The 18,418-nt window shown below is 37.6% G+C and overlaps 1 protein-coding gene across 14 annotated transcripts in view; it reads left to right on the top strand.

Moving 5' to 3' along the window:
* The window catches only part of ELAVL2 (ELAV like RNA binding protein 2), a 165,237-nt gene that overhangs the window by 90,650 nt on the left and 56,169 nt on the right, over positions 1-18,418 (top strand). For 6 of the 14 annotated variants that reach the window (XM_045468169.1, XM_045468166.1, XM_045468170.1 and 3 more), the window contains exons 2-3: positions 5,711-5,801; positions 8,635-8,878. In XM_045468169.1, the coding sequence (XP_045324125.1) occupies positions 5,730-5,801; positions 8,635-8,878 (316 nt within the window). In that variant the 5' untranslated portion in view covers positions 5,711-5,729. The remainder of the gene's footprint in view (positions 1-5,710; positions 5,802-8,634; positions 8,879-18,418) is intronic. The other 8 variants (XM_045468174.1, XM_045468175.1, XM_045468178.1 and 5 more) reach the window with 3 other exon arrangements.

Here is an 18,418-nt window from a genome sequence, read left to right as displayed (position 1 = left end):
TCAATAAAATTTGTATGTTTTTCTCCTGTTACTCTGTCTTTGCTAGTCTAATTTTCAAACCCAGTCAGGGGCCCTAAGAGGGTCAAAGAAACCTTTCTTTTTCCCTATACCTCCAAAGGCTTCTATGGTCTGGCCCTACTGCCTCATTGATTCCTATCCCTCTTACTACATTTAGCTTCAGCCTAGCTGGTCTCTGCCTGGAGTGCTTCTCTGGACATCCCCACGGGGATTTATTTGTTTACTATTACATTTCTAACAATCATAAATTTGCTTCTTAAAACAATGCAAATTTGTTCTATTCTGGTTCTGAAGGTCAGAGTTCCCCCAAAATGGGTCTCACTGGGCTATGAGTAAGGTGTTGGCAGTGCTACATTTCTTTTGGAGTCTCCAAGGGAGAATCTGTTTCCTTGCCTTTTCCAGCTTTTGGAGGCTGCCCGTACTCTTACGTTGGTGGCTCTCTCCCATCTTCAAAGCCATTTGAGTCTTTTTCATGCTGCATTACTCTGACACTGACTCTCCAGCCTTCCTCTACCATTTATAACAACTCTTCTGCTTACACTGGCCCTACGTGGGTAATCTAGGATAATCTCCCCAACTCAGAGTCATTTGATTAGCAGTCTTAATTCTGTCTGCAATTTAAATCCCCCTTGTCATGTAAACATAACCTTCACCAATTTTAGGGATTAGGATGTGGACAGCCAAGGTGGGCCATTATTCTGCCCAGCACAGTGGCTAATTCATATCTCTTCCAGATCTTGGTCAGAGTTCACCTTCTCAAAGATGCCTACTGTTTAATGCTGGAAACTACCCCTGTCTTCATTCTCAATCCCTACGTGGCTCTACCTTTTTTTTTTTTTTTTATTCCATTCCTCACTTCCTTATAGCTGTTACACTATTGTCTTTTATATGTTCATTTTCAGTCTGCTGCACACACCTCCTATTGCAAATGTACACTCCAGGATTCATCTTCATTACTGTATCTCAAGTACCTAGGGCAGTCGTTAGGTCATGGGACTTGTGTACAAATGTTTGAATGAATGAATGAATGAACGAACAGTGTGTGAATCTTAAGCAAATCTTTTTCACCAGAGCTTTACTTTTCTGTTGCCCAGCATGGATACCTGAAATGGACGTAGAATGAAGGGAAGGACTTGGGACTCCTACATTCATTAGCTTTCCTTTCTAACCTCAAAGGTTTTAGTCCTGCCAGCTCTAGAACTACAAAACCTCAGAAAGAGTGGCGTCGGAAACACTCTGTTGTCTGTAGGAGCCATAAAGGGCCAAGAGACAGAGAAATGTTGGTGTTCATTGCCAAAGAACATTCTCCCTGTGACTCCTGCAGCTGTTCAGTGTATTGTCTCTGGCAGCTCTTGGACCCTTGTTAGCCCAAAAGCCAAAAATCTGAGCTTGACAAGGCTGAGGAATCCATAGAGCCTATGAGGCAGCTAACAGGTATGGAGGTGGGGTGGGGAATTGACAGAGATTTTAGGATTGAGGAAATCACATGAAGTTTAAAACCACAAACCTGTATTATTTTAGGAACCACAAAGGAAAGTAAAGAGGTTTAAAGAAAACAAACTAATGGCTCATTCCTGTAGTTGACACATCAGCCCCATGATCTTAATGCTTGGTTGAGTTCTTCCCTTGGCTTAAATATATCCTGAAATGCTGGAATATATCCTGGAATATATCCTGAAGCTGGAATATATCCTGAAAATGCCATTTTAGTGGTAAAGATGAAAATTATTATGTGGGCATATATCTGCTAGGTAGATGGCCCCATCAGTTGCTTACCCACACTTATCTGTAAGTTCTCATTACTCCACTATTTTGAGTGCTTTAGCTCCCTGCCTGGAGTTCCCCAAAAGAAAATGCTTTGGGGCCAAGGTTTCTGTCTTTATTTTGGTAGCTTTTTTTTTCTTAAACTTTAGAGACCAGTGCCTTCTGCTTACCTTGTAACTTGGTCTTCAGAGAGGTTTGTGGTCAGAGGAAAGGCTTTGCACTACCCTGATTTCTCCCCTGGTGCTATGCTACTGAGAACCTGCTAGTTTGCAAATAAGTGTCCAGACCAATGTCACTTTATCCAAGCTGGATCTTTCAAGGTGTGAGAGAAATGTTTGCCCTTGACCTTGGCCATGATTCTTTTTAGAGATGTTGCCTTTTATATTTGCTTAAACTTTTCTAGTCTGTATCAAATTAAAACCATTTGAGATCCATAACTTAGTTTTGATGCTTTTTAAAGCACCTTTGTGTTAGAAGGTCTGTTTATTTTTCCTCACATCTACCTCTGCTTCTGTCATTTTCCTCAAGTTACACCCAGATTCCAGACGCCACATCTCTGTAATCCTGTTGGCCAGAGGCTTGGATCACATTTATTCCATGTTTTTGTCTTGGCTTCCAGCTTTTTTGTAGTTGGCAGTTTGGCACGATAGAATCTTGAAATAAAAGTACACAACTGATCAAGGTAGTTTCTCTTTTTAAACCGTTTAATAAGAATTTGGATTGTAGTGGGTAAGGGTGGCTGATGGAGTGCGCCAAAAATTGAAAATATGCTTTCATAATTATCTCTGGTTTGAAATACTTGAGGTGAGAGAGAGAAAAAAAGCTAAGTTTGCATGCCTTTAAGGGAGGTGATTGCCCTTTCATGCTCAGCTTTAAAAAAAAAACAAAAAACTGTTCTTTAGGTATATTTTCAAATGCTTACAACCAGTGATGTGGATGTGTGGTGGGTATGACTGGGGGCCTTCTGGACAGATTGAGTTGCATGAGCAAAGCCAGAGAATGTATGGCTTTGCATGTACTGCGACTGTTTGAGGGACAAGGAGTGGTTCAGATACTTAGGTGCTTGAATACATTGGCTGGTAAAAGCAGTTGTAGAAGGTCCCAGATGCTTATACTGTTTATACCACAAGTAGTTTGTACTTCCTTTGATAGACAGCAGGGAGCTATTGAGGGCTTAGGAAAATCCATTAGGAAGTAGTAGTGTTAGTGTGGATTAGCCTCATGAGGGACCTTTGGGAAGGTTGTAATTCAGTGGTTCAGATGAAACATGAAGGCCCAGAGGTGGACAGAAATCCATGACAGTGGAGGAGTCTAGGCAGTTGGACAGGCCTCACCAGGGGATGTGCAGTGGTCTTTCAGTGGTCCTGCTATGACTTTAACCTGAGGTCTGGTCCCCAAATCAGTTGGGATCTAGGTCTTAGAAACCCTTTTTTTCCCTTGCAGACATTGTACTTAATGAAGAATTCTCAAAATATATTTAGGATGTTTTTGATTAAGTCTATCTTGTTTGGTGGCTGTCTGCAAGAGGTTGAAAATAGGAAAGAAATTGATGAACCTTAGTTTTCAGAACTTTGTATTAGGAAGTTTGGAAAATAGGGAGTTTTTCTTTTCTCTCATGTGACCAGAAAACTGTTGTTCCCAGATAGGAGAAATGGAGCGATAATATTGGTTTCCTAAAATCCATTAGTGTAAGAAACTTTAGAAATGAAAGTACACAGAAGGCAATTTAAGTAAAAAGGGGGAAAAATCAATTAAAAAAAAAGTCTTTATGGAGTTTTGGAAATAACAGTGAATGCAAAGACAGAGGTCGTCCTTCTTGCCCCCCCCCCCCCCCCCCCCCCCCCAGTAAAATCATGCTTCCACCAAACTAACACCTCCTCTATCTCTTGGAGCCCAGGGAAAAGTTTAGAATATTCTAGATTGATCTTTGCTAAGGTGCCTTTTCATAAATTATTACATGGAGAATAACAGGAGAAAAAGCAGTCTTAACTGGCACAATTGATGTCTAAATTAAGATGTGAACATATATTGAAACAGTATTTTTTAAGCTTTAAAATGAATGGTTTTGTGATACTGGAATGTGCCCTCCCCCCCCCTTTTCCAAAGGGTTTCAGAGCCAATAGAATCTATAAATAGTGCAGGCCGGTTGTCTGTGGTAGATTGAGTAGAGCAGAATCGCCTGTCCTTAAGTGAAGGGGAAGTAGCTTTACATTTTTAGTAACTGAATTGTTGGCCAGCATAAAGGTAAGGGCCATGTGAGCAACTTATTTATAACTTCCCATAAAGGTATGTGTCTGCCTCAAGCAGAGAAACTGTCTGGGGTGCTTGAAATGTAAAAGTGCAGTAGAATCATTTTCCATACACAGCCTTCCTAGCTAGTTGGTGCAATAAAGTGATTGTTCACATCCCTGGGGCTTTCAGAAAGAGGGGTGTCAATAGCTTAGCTTATTAGCGTCGCCTCCTATGGAATAGAAGGGACTGAGGCCATTAAATGTGAATCTATGGTTTTATGTAGTGAAGAGTGTTGAGATATTAATTCCCAAGGGTATTCAGGACATAAATTTAAGCCTGGTTGAAGCTTTTGGGTGTGGTCCTACCTCTACCATGTGGGCTAACTACAATTAGGTTCTTGTCAAAATATTTCATGGGTATAAAAAGCACTTTATTTTTTCACAGATTAGTTCAACTATAAGTAGGTTTTTTTTCTTTTAAATAAAAGACATAGAATCCAACTGAATTCCCTGGTAACAGTGGGAGAAGGGAAGAAGTGTAAAACATTTTCATGGCATCCTGTAAAATGCATGTTAAACTGTTTTCGTAGATGCCAGAAAATGGAATCCATTGTTACATGTTAATTAATGTCATCACTCGCATCAAGAGTAAATCACTTTACAGCCAGGTTTAACTCTATGGATGAAATTTTTATAATCATAGACACCCAAGTAAAATATGTTTTTGGCCCTCCTTTGTTACTCATTGTCTATTTTCAGAGACGAGTTTTTCTGAATATTCTGTTGACCATTTAAAGGATCTGCATATATGGCTAAAATGTAAACTTTGGCTTTTGTGCCAATATTGTGGTTCTGTTTAGTATTTGGGCAAGTTGTAATAAGTGGTAAATGGCTCATTAACTATATTGGAGGCCTCATAGCAGCACTAATTTCAAATCGTGCTGCGTTTACAATTTACATATTAAAAAATGTTCACTTGATTTCGTTCAGGGACAAAGCTGACATCCTGTATAAGCATTACTCCAAACAATCCTATTTATTGGTCCAATTATTTCAATTGAAAGATGCTGGTTTACTGCCTTTTAGTATATGTGAACAATTCTCAATGAAACTGTTAGAGATCAGTTGGACTATAGTGGCAGAATAACCTCACAGGGTTTCAATTCACTTTTAATTTTGAGTCCCAGGATTAAGGATCATTTATAGTATAATGTAACAGTGTGGGCAAATATAGCTTCCTTTAATGCTTCTCTGATATTTTGGGGAAAAAGCACTTTTAGTCAAAGCATTCACTTACGAATTGCATGACAGCCTTTTCTCACTATAAATTTCATTCACATTTCCTTCCTTCTCCCACATCCTTAAAAGACAGGACAGCATGCAGTGTTTTGCTTCATTTTATCTAAAATTTTTTTTTGAGATGTGGTTTAAGGTAGTTCTTGAGGATAGATGTCAAGGTAACTAGTTAATGCTGTTTGAAAATCAGGCTCTTAATTAAAAATGCTTAATTTGTGCAAGAAAACTACATGTTAAAATGAATTTGGAAAGATTAGATTGGAATTGCCTCAAATTCAATTAAGCCACACTGCATGGACGTGCTGGGAATATCAATACAATCACTGTAAATTTTGTACAAACTGATTTGTTGCATTATCTTGCTCATCTAACATACGGTACTTTTTGTGTCCATATTGCAGACGGCAACTCCAAACTAACATGGCAGTCAGACTGTGTGATGTGGCTTCTCTGCTTAGAAGTGGTTCGTGGGCAGCAGAGCCTTGGACTGGGGTCTGTGGGATTTTTCTTAAATTCTGTAGGCTACTTTTTTTTAGCATGTTGCAGGAGTGCTGAGGCCATACCAAACACTTGAACTTTTCATTTGGCATATTAATTATTCTTACATTTAACCTATTGCGGTATGGCCATCATTAGGATTTAAAGCACATTGCAATTTTAACCACAGTGGTATATGTAGCATCAGAACCATGCTTTTGTATGTAACTTTTTATAATCAAAATTAGGATTTAGTGCAGACTCAAAGAAAAGAGTGACAAGCTTTTTTAAAAAAAACAAAACAAAAAAGTTTTGGTATGGTCTGAATACTAAGTTACCGTAATTCTTTACATTCTGTTTACTATGTATTTTTTTGGTTACTAAATTTTGAAGTTATTTACAATTCCTGATGCTCAAAAAAAAATTGTTGAAATTGTAAATCTGGCTGAAAATTATTTGCCCAGTAACCGTTGAAAGAGTTTGCATTCTGTGAACAGTTGTGTTGAGCCTATCAATGGAATATGCATTATTTGTAAAATATAGCACATTAGTATCATTTTATTCTGAGCAGATGGTCCTATAGCTGAGAGATGCTGTAATTTTCAGCACACACAGCCTACTGCAGCTGTTCACTTGAATGTTGGCTTAGGAGCTCATTCTTGCCACCTGAACATGGAAATAAATGTGCAATTAAGTGAGGAGTGTTTGTTGTCCTTGCTAAATCCTGCTAATTTCAGTCAATGAACACTTTATATTTCAAATGCCATCCCAATGAGTTAAGTCCAAATCTCATATTTGGGGTTCACATAGTTTCTACACATACTCTAACTTTTGAATAATGATTTGTTTTAATTGGCTTTGGCCACTCTAATCTTGAGACTCTTTTGTCTTCATAAATGCTGGGCAAAGGTAAATTCCACAAGAGTTGTGCTGTGGAAAGTGACCCACAGCTAATATTCTGCAGACTGGAACAGTTATGCTTTATTAGGAAATTTGAAAACTCCTTTCTCAGTTTCAGATAAATTTGTTAATTATAATAAAATGCATATCTTTTTTTTTCAGATTTTTTTTTTCTTACAGATTTCCAAAGATTTATTTTCCCTTACTCCTTTAAGTATTCCCTGAGAACACTTAACCAAGAGAGGTAGCATGCAACTTGTAGAAAAACCCATTTCTTTGAAAAGGAAATGAAGTCATAGAGAGTTAGTTTGTTTGATATTTCCTAGGTGGCCTGGATTTTGTCTCTGATTTTTTATCATGATAGCACTGATTCTTGTCCAGTCTGACCAGTCTTAATCTGGTCGGTTGACCAATCTCAATCTGTCCTATGCTGCCTTCTTTTATAAACATCTCTTGGCAGTAGAGATTTCTTCCTGTATGCTCCACTGTTGCGCCCTTTTATTTTTCTTACACAATATGCTTTTTAAGAAAAAACAAAAAAACAAAAAAACTTTTTTCTCTTGTAACACTCTTTCCCTCTACTTTGCTTTTTAAAAAATTTTGCCTTAAATTCTTTGCCTTTTATATGTAAAGAAGTTCCCTAAAACTAGCATTCCATCAATTCAGAATTGTCAGTTTTGAGAAGTTGTTCTTTGTGGAGAAGAGAGATGCATTGGATGAAATATAAAGGATAATTCTTTTAGTGATGCTTTGATTTTTGGATTTCCCCCAATCTTGGCTGTCCAAAGTAGATAGCTATTGGAAGATGGTTTTAGAAAATTTGGGGCCGTGGTTTGTGACTCTTTTGCTTAAAGAGCATAGCATTGATTTTTAGGAAACTAGATCCAGATTTTCTTATTAATGAGTAGATTTTTAGAGTAGCCTGAACAGTTTGAGGCCATTTCCCCCAAATCTGCTACTTATCCGGTATTTGGAGTTTATAGATACTTTATTACCTGCATTTCAACAGGCTTATGTGCTCAAATGAAAATTCCTTGGGCTGGTCTGTTTGCAAAAGTTGAAATCTTTATATTGTTGTTTTGGTGGACTGGATAGGTTTTTGTTTTTTTCCCTTTTAAAGTCACAGTCGAGGCAGAATGCCATACTGCATTGTTTGGGGACTTTATTTTGATGCTGTAGATCAGTTGCCTTGTTGGTGATCTTTAGCTGCCAAGGTTGACAAGAATGGCTTGTTAGATTCTACAAGGTACACTAAGTATGCCTAGCTTCTTTTCCAAGTTATCCTACAAATCCTTTTCATGCCCTAACACTTAACATCTGATATTTTTCTTAGTTCTTACCAACAGAAGAGGTATAAGATATTGTCAATCAAAAACATTTTCAATATGTAACCAAAACAGTACATGTTGACAAATTTATATTTTTTAAAATACTCTTACTCCTTGATTTTAAGTTAATGGATGTCTGTCAGTTTTAGAATATTGAAACTCTCTAGGCTAACTGGAAAATCTCTTCAAAGTTAGGAAGACCATTTTTTGGTTTGTTTTTCTGATAGCATGTTAAACACTTCTGATTGGAGTATGTATTATATAGTCAGGGTTTAATTCCATGCCCTTTGGTACTAAATTTTCTCGAGTATGTGGACATTGCAGGTGAGTAAGGGTATATGAGTAGACCCAGAATGTGGTTCTAGAGAATGTTTAACATTTAAATTGTGCTTTTATGTGCATGTATGGAATATGTATGTGAAAGTATAATTGTGAACTTAAATTGACTAGCTTAATATATGAAGTAGAAATTAGTATAGGCGTTGCACTTTTTGTTGAAGCTTTGTTGTAATTTCAGCAGAACGACTTGTATTTAGTGACACATATTTACATTCTTGGTTGGAATCTGTAATAGTTTATGAAATATGAATTCTGACATTTCTTATTTTCTCTGTTTTTAGCAGGTAATTGCTGCCATGGAAACACAACTGTCTAATGGGCCAACTTGCAATAACACAGCCAATGGTCCAACCACCATAAACAACAACTGCTCCTCACCGGTTGACTCTGGGAACACGGAGGACAGCAAGACCAACTTAATAGTCAACTACCTTCCTCAGAACATGACACAGGAGGAACTAAAGAGTCTCTTTGGGAGCATCGGTGAGATAGAGTCCTGTAAACTTGTAAGAGACAAAATAACAGGTATGCAGTTTTGTATAGGTTACTCACCTTTAAAGGATTATGTTTCAAGGTGTGAGAAAATAATAGGTTTTCTTCTAGTAGGTCATTCAGTGATGCAGTTCTACACGTCTAGATACTCTGTTACTGACTACATCAGGAGCATGAAACTTTGGTTTTAGAGTTTTGTTTTCCTTTTATAGCATAAAATATTTTTTTATGGGCAGTATATGTTATAACTAGACTTTCATATACCCTGAACTGTATAATAACATCTTTGAAAACTGTTTTAAGAATGTGTGTATGGGACAGAAAGTGTCATGTTGACCTTTAGTTTTAGTTCCTGAGCTTATATGATTTAGCATTTAAACAATGAGTTCTAAGAAGAATACTCTGTTTGGAAGAAGGAAGAAACCTCTTAAAATGTCTTTTCCCTTAAGTCTGTATAGTCCTGCTTATAATATATATGACAGAGTAAATGGTAGTGTTCACATTGTCAATGTATAAATATTTGTACTGATATAATTCGAGTGCAGTAGGATCTAATGTTTTGTTCCTTGATAAGTAAAGGAAAAGGTGGTGTAAGAGTGTTTCTCTTATCCTAAAGATAAAAACGAAAGGATGGGTAATTTGGCCTTTGATACTACATTTTGAATATTAGGTAGTGGAAAATATCCTTAGAATTTTGTAAGATTCAACTAAATTCTTAGAAGAAGCCAAAACCTAAATGAGGAACATGTTCTTGGGATACAAGAGTTAATGCTTCCGGCAGGAGTTGTTTTCAAACATGGAAAATGTGTGAAATGTACAAAGGCTTTCTCATGCTCATGTTAAAATTGGGTGATGGTGTATATGAAATTGCTTTACATGGCTTGTAACTCCTACTATAAAACTAAATATTTGAAATGGGTAAAGAATACCTACAGGCAGTGTGAAGAGTTGGACCGGGAGTCTGAACTTTAGTCATGTAACTGTGGACAAGTCAGCTCTTGGCCTCAGGTCTCCCTTGGTAAAATGAGGGAGAGGGCAGAGAAAAGGGGTCACGCCTAGGGAATTTCTGAGGTCAGTTTTTACTTTGTCTGTATTAGTACCTTTAGCTGTTCTTTTTTCAAGACAGCAGGGCTTACTGTCTCCAAGGTGAGTAAGTTCTTAGAGCTGTCATCTGGGCCTAGTCTCACATACAAATTGAGGCTCACAGAGAGAACTTATTTAAGTAAAACCTGGTTGTCATCAGTCCATACAGAGTAATTCTATTTTAACTAATTACGTTACTTAGTTGTTCACCACGATATCATCAGGAAGATTTGTTTTTTGTTTTTGAATGCTGATAATCAAATGGATAGTATTTTTCCATTTCTTTTTCCAAAATCCATCTGAGCCTCATATGTGAAATTTATAAAGAAACAGTTTTTGAAAAGTTGGAAACACTATAGAACAACTGGCTCTTAGATTTGTCTGTCCTGACACTGAGTTTTATTACTACCTTTTTTTTAGCAAAACAGTATCTTTATATGTGAGTTTTGCAACCTCTTTGACATAAATATGTGTTAAATGGCATAAAGGCCATGACATCAAGGATGTGATTTCTGGTTTGATTGCTTAGTAGCCATCCCTACTGTTAAAAAACAAAACAAAACAAAACAACAACAACAAAAAACCCATGAACTAGGTATATAAAAGTTGCATTTTTTGTTATGATACTGAGAGTATATGAAAGTATGAAACAAATCCTACGTCATTTGTATTAGGCATCTACTACAGAAAACATCTCAAAGATTTTTATCTCTCATCTCTGGTCAGTCTTGAATTGTGTTATTCTTTCTGAAGTCTTTTATGAGAACTGTTTTATGGTGCACGTGGATAAATTGGAATTGTGTGTTTTTATACCCTTTGCCTTCCTGTCTTTAGTGTGATAAATAGTGGTGGTAGAGCCGTAGTGCATGGTGATCTGAAGTACATGGGTAGATACTGGCAAAGTGCATTAGTATTTGCTGTCCATTTCCTTGACCCCTCACCAATACCCTCCTGTCTTTTCAGTAAGATGGGGCCAATTAAGTTTTCCACCGTGGTAAAATTTCTGTTTAAAACCTCTGGTAAGCAAATGGAGTACCCAGGAAAATCCATAGTGAGCATGAGGGTCAAAAGATGTTTTCTAAACTTCATTTCATGAGACACAGCCGTACTTGTTCTTTAAAACGAATGTTCATTGACAGACAAGTTTGAGAAATGCTTCCCTTGATAGTTTCCTATTTAAGAGCCAAACTGCAGATCATCAGCATATTACAAACCACATATTAAAATCCTGCAGTAAAGAAACTAGTTTTCTGGCCTTATTTGACCACAGAACTTGTTTTAGGGGATATCTCCTTAATACTAGATTTACATTGAGCATATAAAAGCTTTCCTTTAATTATCAGACAGTCTGAAACTTCTCTGTAACCTGTTGATAACAGTAAAGTATATGCAGGTTTCAAATATGAACATCCATGGTAATGAGCTGTATAATGGATTAAAAAGTTGAGTAGGCAAGTAAGAACACAAAGGAACTCTTCTAGTGGCCGTGTTTTGACTTAGCCCACTGACATCTTCTTAGTATGGGTTAAAACAGTGTTTGGAAGGGTCTGACTCATTTAGCTGCAAGCATAGATTACCTCAGATACGTTGTTTTTAATTCTGAGTGTCTTAGTAAATATTTGTATAGAACAAAATAGTCCAGTAAATGGTAGGTTTCTAAAACTGGATTTTGAATGGTTGTACTTTACAAAGTGGGTCTATATTTCTAAGAAGCTACTATTAATACATCTAGAAAGATTGAAAGAATGTGTGAGGATTTGGACTCTGCCCTGTGGTGTGTAGCATTAGCCAATTTTTGTAGTTTCTCAGTACACATTTTTAGGGTTAAATTTGAGTTCCTGGGTCTAATTGTCCAATTTATCCTACCTCCCCGGGAGCTGCCAGGCCAGCTCTTTGTATTCTGTTTTTGTAAGAGGCAGGCATTAATTGTTCGGGTTGTAAGAAAACTATGAGATAACTCTTTGGGAAAAACATGTAAGTTGTTCTTTGTCATTTTTCTTAAATCTTCCCTTATTTAAATAATGCCGAATTTAGGAAACTGTATCTCAGGTAAAAAAAAAAAAAAAAAAAAAAATAAGGTCTAGTAGGAAAGTGTGTGCCTCTTTCCTAAGTCCTAAAAAAGAGTGTATAATTTTTAGATTGTTTTGGTGTTGGCAAATTAATGTCACTATTTTGATTGGATGAGGATTAGAGCAATACATTGAGACACCTCTTCAGTAGTAAATATAGTAATCTTCTTTTTGGCCTACATTCTATTTATTATGTTGTTTTTCAGGCCCTTTCTTTGGTTTTGTGCCCAGCTTTATGCTTCATCCCATTTCCTGTCTCTAGGCATTCGTCATGAGAAGCCACTGCTGCTTGTACAGTTTAGCTGATGTCGGTCCATCTCTTTTGAGTTTATGCACTTCAGAGTCCTTGACACCTGCTGATGCTGCATTCTAGAGGAGTGAAATAGATTTTAGGATGCAAGGAATCAGTAATAGAATGTTAGAATCAGAAAAGTCCTTGAGGTGACCTTAGGCAGCGCCCTCACATAACAGGTGAGCTGAAGCCCAGTTTGTTTAAGTGACTAATTAGTCCAAAACCACATGGCTATTAAGCAGTAGAGTAGGGACCAGAATTCTGTTTTTCTATTTTTTCCTGAGATATTTCCTCCTCGCCTTTTGTTGGAGGCCAGAACTCATGAAAAATTAACTTCAGGACTAACTGATGAATTTATAGTGAGACCCCTAACTTGTATAAATTCACCAAGGGGCATCTTCTGGTGTATGTGTATGTGTCATCAGAAGGGGAAGGAGAGATTTTTGAGAGTAAAGGACTGAGGGATACATAAAACGAAGAATGTCCATGCTTCTCTAGAAACTTCGTAATCTGTAGTTTTGAATTTGGATATTATAGCCCAGTGATTCCTAAATCTGGCTGCACATCCTCCTATGAGGGAGTGTTTAAAAATAGAGATTCTGGAGACCTTGGAAATCGGTTGTCAGAAATCTCCCCAGGTGATTTTGACGGGCAAGCAAGCAGTTTTGGGAATCAGCCTTTTAAAGTAGTCAGTAGAGTACCTGCATTGGAATCCGTTGGGATGACTACTAGAAACGCAGCTTCCTGGACCATGCCCAGACCTACTGAATCAGAATCTTTGTGGTGTAGGGCCCAGAATGTTCCATTTACCTGGGAGTTACCCAGTTCTTTTCCTGAACATTTTCAGGGAGATAGAACCAGAATTAACCAGGTTTATCTGAACTCTGGCTGGAGATGGGAGAGTTGTTACAACCACAGTGCCTAATTCTGTGGTACACTAAGTTTCAGGCGCTGCCCCCTCCCCAGCATTGGTTTCTAATGCGTTAACTCCTAGTATTCAGTACTAGAGATGTCAAAGTCACTAGGCTATGTCTTTACTGAACACCTGACCTGTCCCTGAAAGGGTGTGTGTACATGTGTAATTATTTTTCAGAATTCCAAGAGAGCTTGTTCTGTCATTGTTACTTTTCCTTTCTTCTAATAGAAGAGCGAGGGAAGTTAGTTAGTTGAAGACCTCAGGTCATCAGTGGTACTCCTTTTTGTCTTGGTGTGATGGCTTCACTCTTATTCTAGGAATTGTTTGAGGTGGGTCCTGTGGCGACCCCATCAGCTGTGAACTAGAATCTTTCAGACAAAAAGGAAAAACAAAGACCTGAAGGGGGGCACCTGGGTGGCACAGTCAGTTAAGCATCCCACTTTGGCTCAGATCATGATCTCACGGTTCTTGGAGCCTGCTTCAGATTCTATGTCTCCTTCTCTCGCTGTTCCTCCCCCACTCCTCTCTCTCTCTCTCTCTCTCTCACATGCTACGTGCTCTCTCTCTCCCTCAAATAAATAAATAGACATTAAAAAAAAAAAAAAGGCCCAAAGAAACATATACAAACTGTAGGTGACCCAAGAGGGACTTTGCCACTATTGATTACCTCTCAGTAGGCAGTGCCATCGGTGGAAACACAGACTCCTTCCACCTTGTTTCGCCTTAGGGCCTGTGTGGTAAAATCTTTTTTTTAACATGAAGGTTCTTAGCCAGATTTGAGTTATGTCTGTTGCTTCCTGAGAACATTGAAGTTAGTTTTGATTGTGGTTTTTGTTATCAAAATAACGTGCTTTTCAAATTTCATTGTAATGCCATTGTATTCTTCCATTCTCTATTTATTTGTTTGTTGTTTATCAAATAACTGACAGTTTTTATTTATTTTATTAAAAAAAATTTTTCTTTTAATGTTTGTTTATTTTTGAGACAGCGAGAGACAGAGCACGAATGGGGGAGGGGCAGAGAGAGAGGGAGACACAGAATCTGAAGCAGGCTCCAGGCTTTGAGCTGTCAGCACAGAGCCCGACGCGTGGCTCGAACTCATGGACCGTGAGATCATGACCTGAGCTGAAGTCGGACGCTTAACCAACTGAGCCACCCAGGCGCCCCTTATTCTATTTTTTTAATTTATTTATTTTGAGAGAGTACAAGCAGGGGAGAGGCAGAGAAATCCAGGGGAGAATCCCCTGGAAGCGGGGCTCAAACTCAAGAACTGTGAGATCGTGACATGAGCTGAAATCGAGTCCAATGCTTAACCGACTGAGCTACCTAGGAGCCCCTCCCCTCCTTTTTTTTTTTTCCATAAACAAATACAATCTTAGCTTCTCAGAATTGAAACAGATAAATGGTATTTTATTTTTCTAATGCATCCCTTCAAATTTAATAGCACTTATTACTGTGATGAAGTCAATCAGAATGAGTGAGCCTCAGGCTGTTTTGCTGAACATTAATTTGAAAAGGTGGTTGTGTGTGTCAGTTACAATCCTAAGGTTAGTTGTTCAGTGTCAATAGTATCAACAGATTAAGAATTCTGATTCTTTCAGACAGATAGTTGAAGAGGGCAGAGTGGGTGGCTGGCTGGTGGTAGCTTAATAAACACCTCACTTTGCAGACTCTGGGTACTGTTTAATTAGAGATTTAGCAGAAAGGCTGTTGTGTGCTCAGGTCTTCACAAAACAAGAGAACTTGGCTCTACAAGGTAGATGCTTTGGTGGTCCCTAAAGTATTAACTATGGAATGCAATACGTTTGAATATAGCTATTCTTAGATTTTAGTGACTAAATTTGTATAAAGTGATTTTTTTTGTTGTTGTTTTTGGTGGTGCTGAAGAAACTTTATGTATATTTATCAATATATATTTAAGCCTAATTTTTTAGTTGCACCTTTGTCTTTTCCAATGGTCATGGCTAATCAGTCATTTAAAAATTTGATGTTATTACCGTAGAAGCTTTTTTAAAGTTTTGGGGGAAAGACTTTAAAATTCTTCTATGTTCATTTTTTTCCACTCAAACCTTGAACTGGAGGTGTTTTATAGAACATATTTCTGTGTCAGCATTGATTAATGTAGATGATGAATTTCAGGATGATGAAATTAAAAATTTATCAAATTTAGGAAATTAAATATGGTTCTTTACCATTATCAGGGAAGAGAAACTTTCTTAGTTCTCTTAGTTACATTCACAGGCCCCCAGGGATTGAACCTAACAAAGGATAGATTATACAGTGTTTTATGTCAGTTATATCTCAATGAAACAGGGAGGGGAGAGATTTAACAGAAGAGGCAAACAATTTTTATTAGCATTATACGTGCACTGGAATTCACCAAAAAAGAAAAATAAGTGGTTAGACTCAGGGCTTATATACTATTTTAACAAAGGAAAGGGGGTTTGGATTCTGAGGCATGATAAATTGTGAGGAAGTGACCAGGAATTTACAAGGGGGAAACTAACAGAAGGTAATGAGCTATTTTATATTTTAGCAAGGTTTGTTTGTTCATTTTGGTGCCAACTCTCCATCTCTGGTGGCGAAAGTTTGTCTGCTCTTTCTGGCACAGAGGAGGGGGACCTCTGCCCAAGGGAAATTTGTGATTTGCTTTTTAGGCAGAAAAGAACAGGGTAGAGAACTCTTTTCTGTGTATGTTGGTTCTTAATTGTCTTCTGTTTGGAATACTCCATAGGCGAAACTAGTGTATTTGGGGTGATATTGTCTAGGACCCTCTTATCATACAATAAATTAACTCTTGGTTAACAAACCTAAACAGAAAAGGCTCTTGGGATGTCCCATGGTAGTGCAACTTGAAATGGCTAGTTGCTGGGAAGAAAAGATAACTGTTGTGAGGATATAGAAGAGTTTGAAACAAAATCATTGCTGATTAACTTCTCAGGCATTGAGATTTCAGTTTCTCTGATTTTCTTGATGTTGATATTTATGTCACTTTGTTTTATTCCATTAGAAGAAAATGAAGAAAAGTATTGCAACTCCCTAGAGCTGATTACACATTTTTCAGCAGCTTTTTAAGAATATTTACTGGGAGAATGAGGTTGAATCTGTTGTGCAAATGAGGCTTAGGAGTTTCGATTCCATGCCTTCTTGACCCATATCCTCATTGGGGCTTCTAGAATCATGATCATATTTGTCTTGTCAGTAGATTAAGAGCATGTGTTTAGTGCCTTTGACTTGATTCCTTTATTAATTTGATACAAAACACAAACATTGTTAATGCATTCAAATTAATAGAAAATGTGGTTGAAGTTCTTCTGTAAAGAGTTCTCCCCTTGGGGGCTCCTGGGTGGCTCAGTCGGTTAAGCCTCTGACTTCGGCTCAGGTCATGATCTCACAGTTCCTGAGTTTGAGCCCGCGTTGGGCTCTGTGCTGACAGCTCAGAGCCTGGAGCCTGCTTTGGATTCTGTGTCTCCCTCTCTCTCTGCCCCTCCCCTGCTCATGCTCTGTCTCTCTCTGTCTCAAAAATAAAGAAAACATTAAAATTTTTTTTTTTAAATAAAAAGAGTTCTCCCATTCAAATTCAGCGAAGTGTGCATGCTTGTGTGCTATTTGCTATTGCAAATCTTTTCACACTTTTTGTTTGTTTTTGTTTACTTCTACATTGGGATTGGTAGCATAGAATAGAAATCACTTTCAATTTATTATTTAGTGGCTGTCCTACTAATGATGGACAGATAATATAGATTAGAAAGAAAACGGTGAACGCAATGGGAGAAGAGCTGTTTTTAAATTCTGATACAGGATTTCTTCTTCCTTTTGTAATCCATACAATGTTAAAATCCTGTCTATCTTCCGGTGTGAAATTGACTCCCTTTATGATATACTACAAAATAAACCTGTTTGTCTTTTGATGGTTCTTACTTCACTATCATCTTATCTATTGCACTACCTTTGTAATAGCCTTTTTTTTTAAACTTTCTAAATTATGAATAGAGCAAAGCATTTTTATTTTGCACCTGTTGGAACATTTCTTTTTAAATATTTCCTGAACAGAATAGTTGGTCATTGAAGCTAAAACTGTGCTTTACAATTCGCCAACTTCTTCTGAGCTTGTTCTAAGTTAATTGACTCAAGGGAGTGCTTTGCTACTACTGAATTTTGAGAGCTGTGGAAACCCTCAGCGCTTGCCTTTTCAACTAAAAAGGTCAGCTTTAAAAAATATTTCCTGGCATTTTACTTGTGAGTGTCGTTTGATTTGATGCAGTGGCTTTAGTTAGCATGTTTTACTCCTTAAAACGTGGTTTCGCTTTTTAAAGTTTTACAGTGTCAATATTTTGACACCCTTGAATGTCCTTTTATTGGTGATGGTTTCTGTCATCAACTGTATTCTGAGGAGCTTTAAAGCTGTAAAGCAGCATTGGCAGCTCTTCCAAGTATTGTGAAGAAACAGATCTCAGTTAAAACCATCTTTTTGTGATCCAACTACTCAACCTTATGTTGTATATCATATTTAGTTCATTGAGGGGCGATCATTCTACTGTGTTCCAAATAAGAGCAAAAATTCTTATGCTGTATACCTCCTTCACAAGGGGGGTGGGGCACGTGGGGATGCAAGATGGAAGTATTCAATTTGAACTGTATTCATTGCCTTCCTTTGTATCTTTCCTTGTGAAATGGACTTGAATGCAGTGGTAATAGGATTTACCAAACCCCTATGTACACTAGGGTTGTTATTTGCTTAGCTTGGGATCAAGTTCTCAGGATTAACATTGAAACAAAATGCCTGCTACTCCCCAGCTAGGGAGTTGGCCTAATGAGGCTATTTTAGAAGTGTTAGTTTAGAAAGAGCACGGTACACTGAGTCCATATCCTAGTCTAGCCACTTACTAGTCTAGCCACATAATGTAGCCTTATATGAGCCATTTGCCTCAAGTTGAGTTTCTTATAGAGTGGGTAGCATACAGGCATACTCTTTCTCTTGTCTCCTTCTTACCAGATAATACACATTCACTTATATGACAGTTGCAGACTATTTTTCCTTAGGTAAAACAATTTTTGAAAAAAATCTTCAGAGAGATCTGAAGTCTTAGGATTTCTCAGACATCACATGGGAAGAAGAATCCAAAGCTAATGTCTTGTTCTTCACTTTCTAGGTGATTTGAACAAGATAATTGATTTTCTATGGGTGGGACAAAGTGGGAAAAGGAAGTTCA

The sequence above is a fragment of the Leopardus geoffroyi genome, chromosome D4 (assembly GCF_018350155.1).
Source record: "Leopardus geoffroyi isolate Oge1 chromosome D4, O.geoffroyi_Oge1_pat1.0, whole genome shotgun sequence".
Taxonomy (NCBI): Eukaryota; Metazoa; Chordata; class Mammalia; order Carnivora; family Felidae; genus Leopardus; species Leopardus geoffroyi.
Note: the sequence above shows the minus strand (reverse complement) of the source record. Positions and strands in the feature narration are given on the sequence as shown.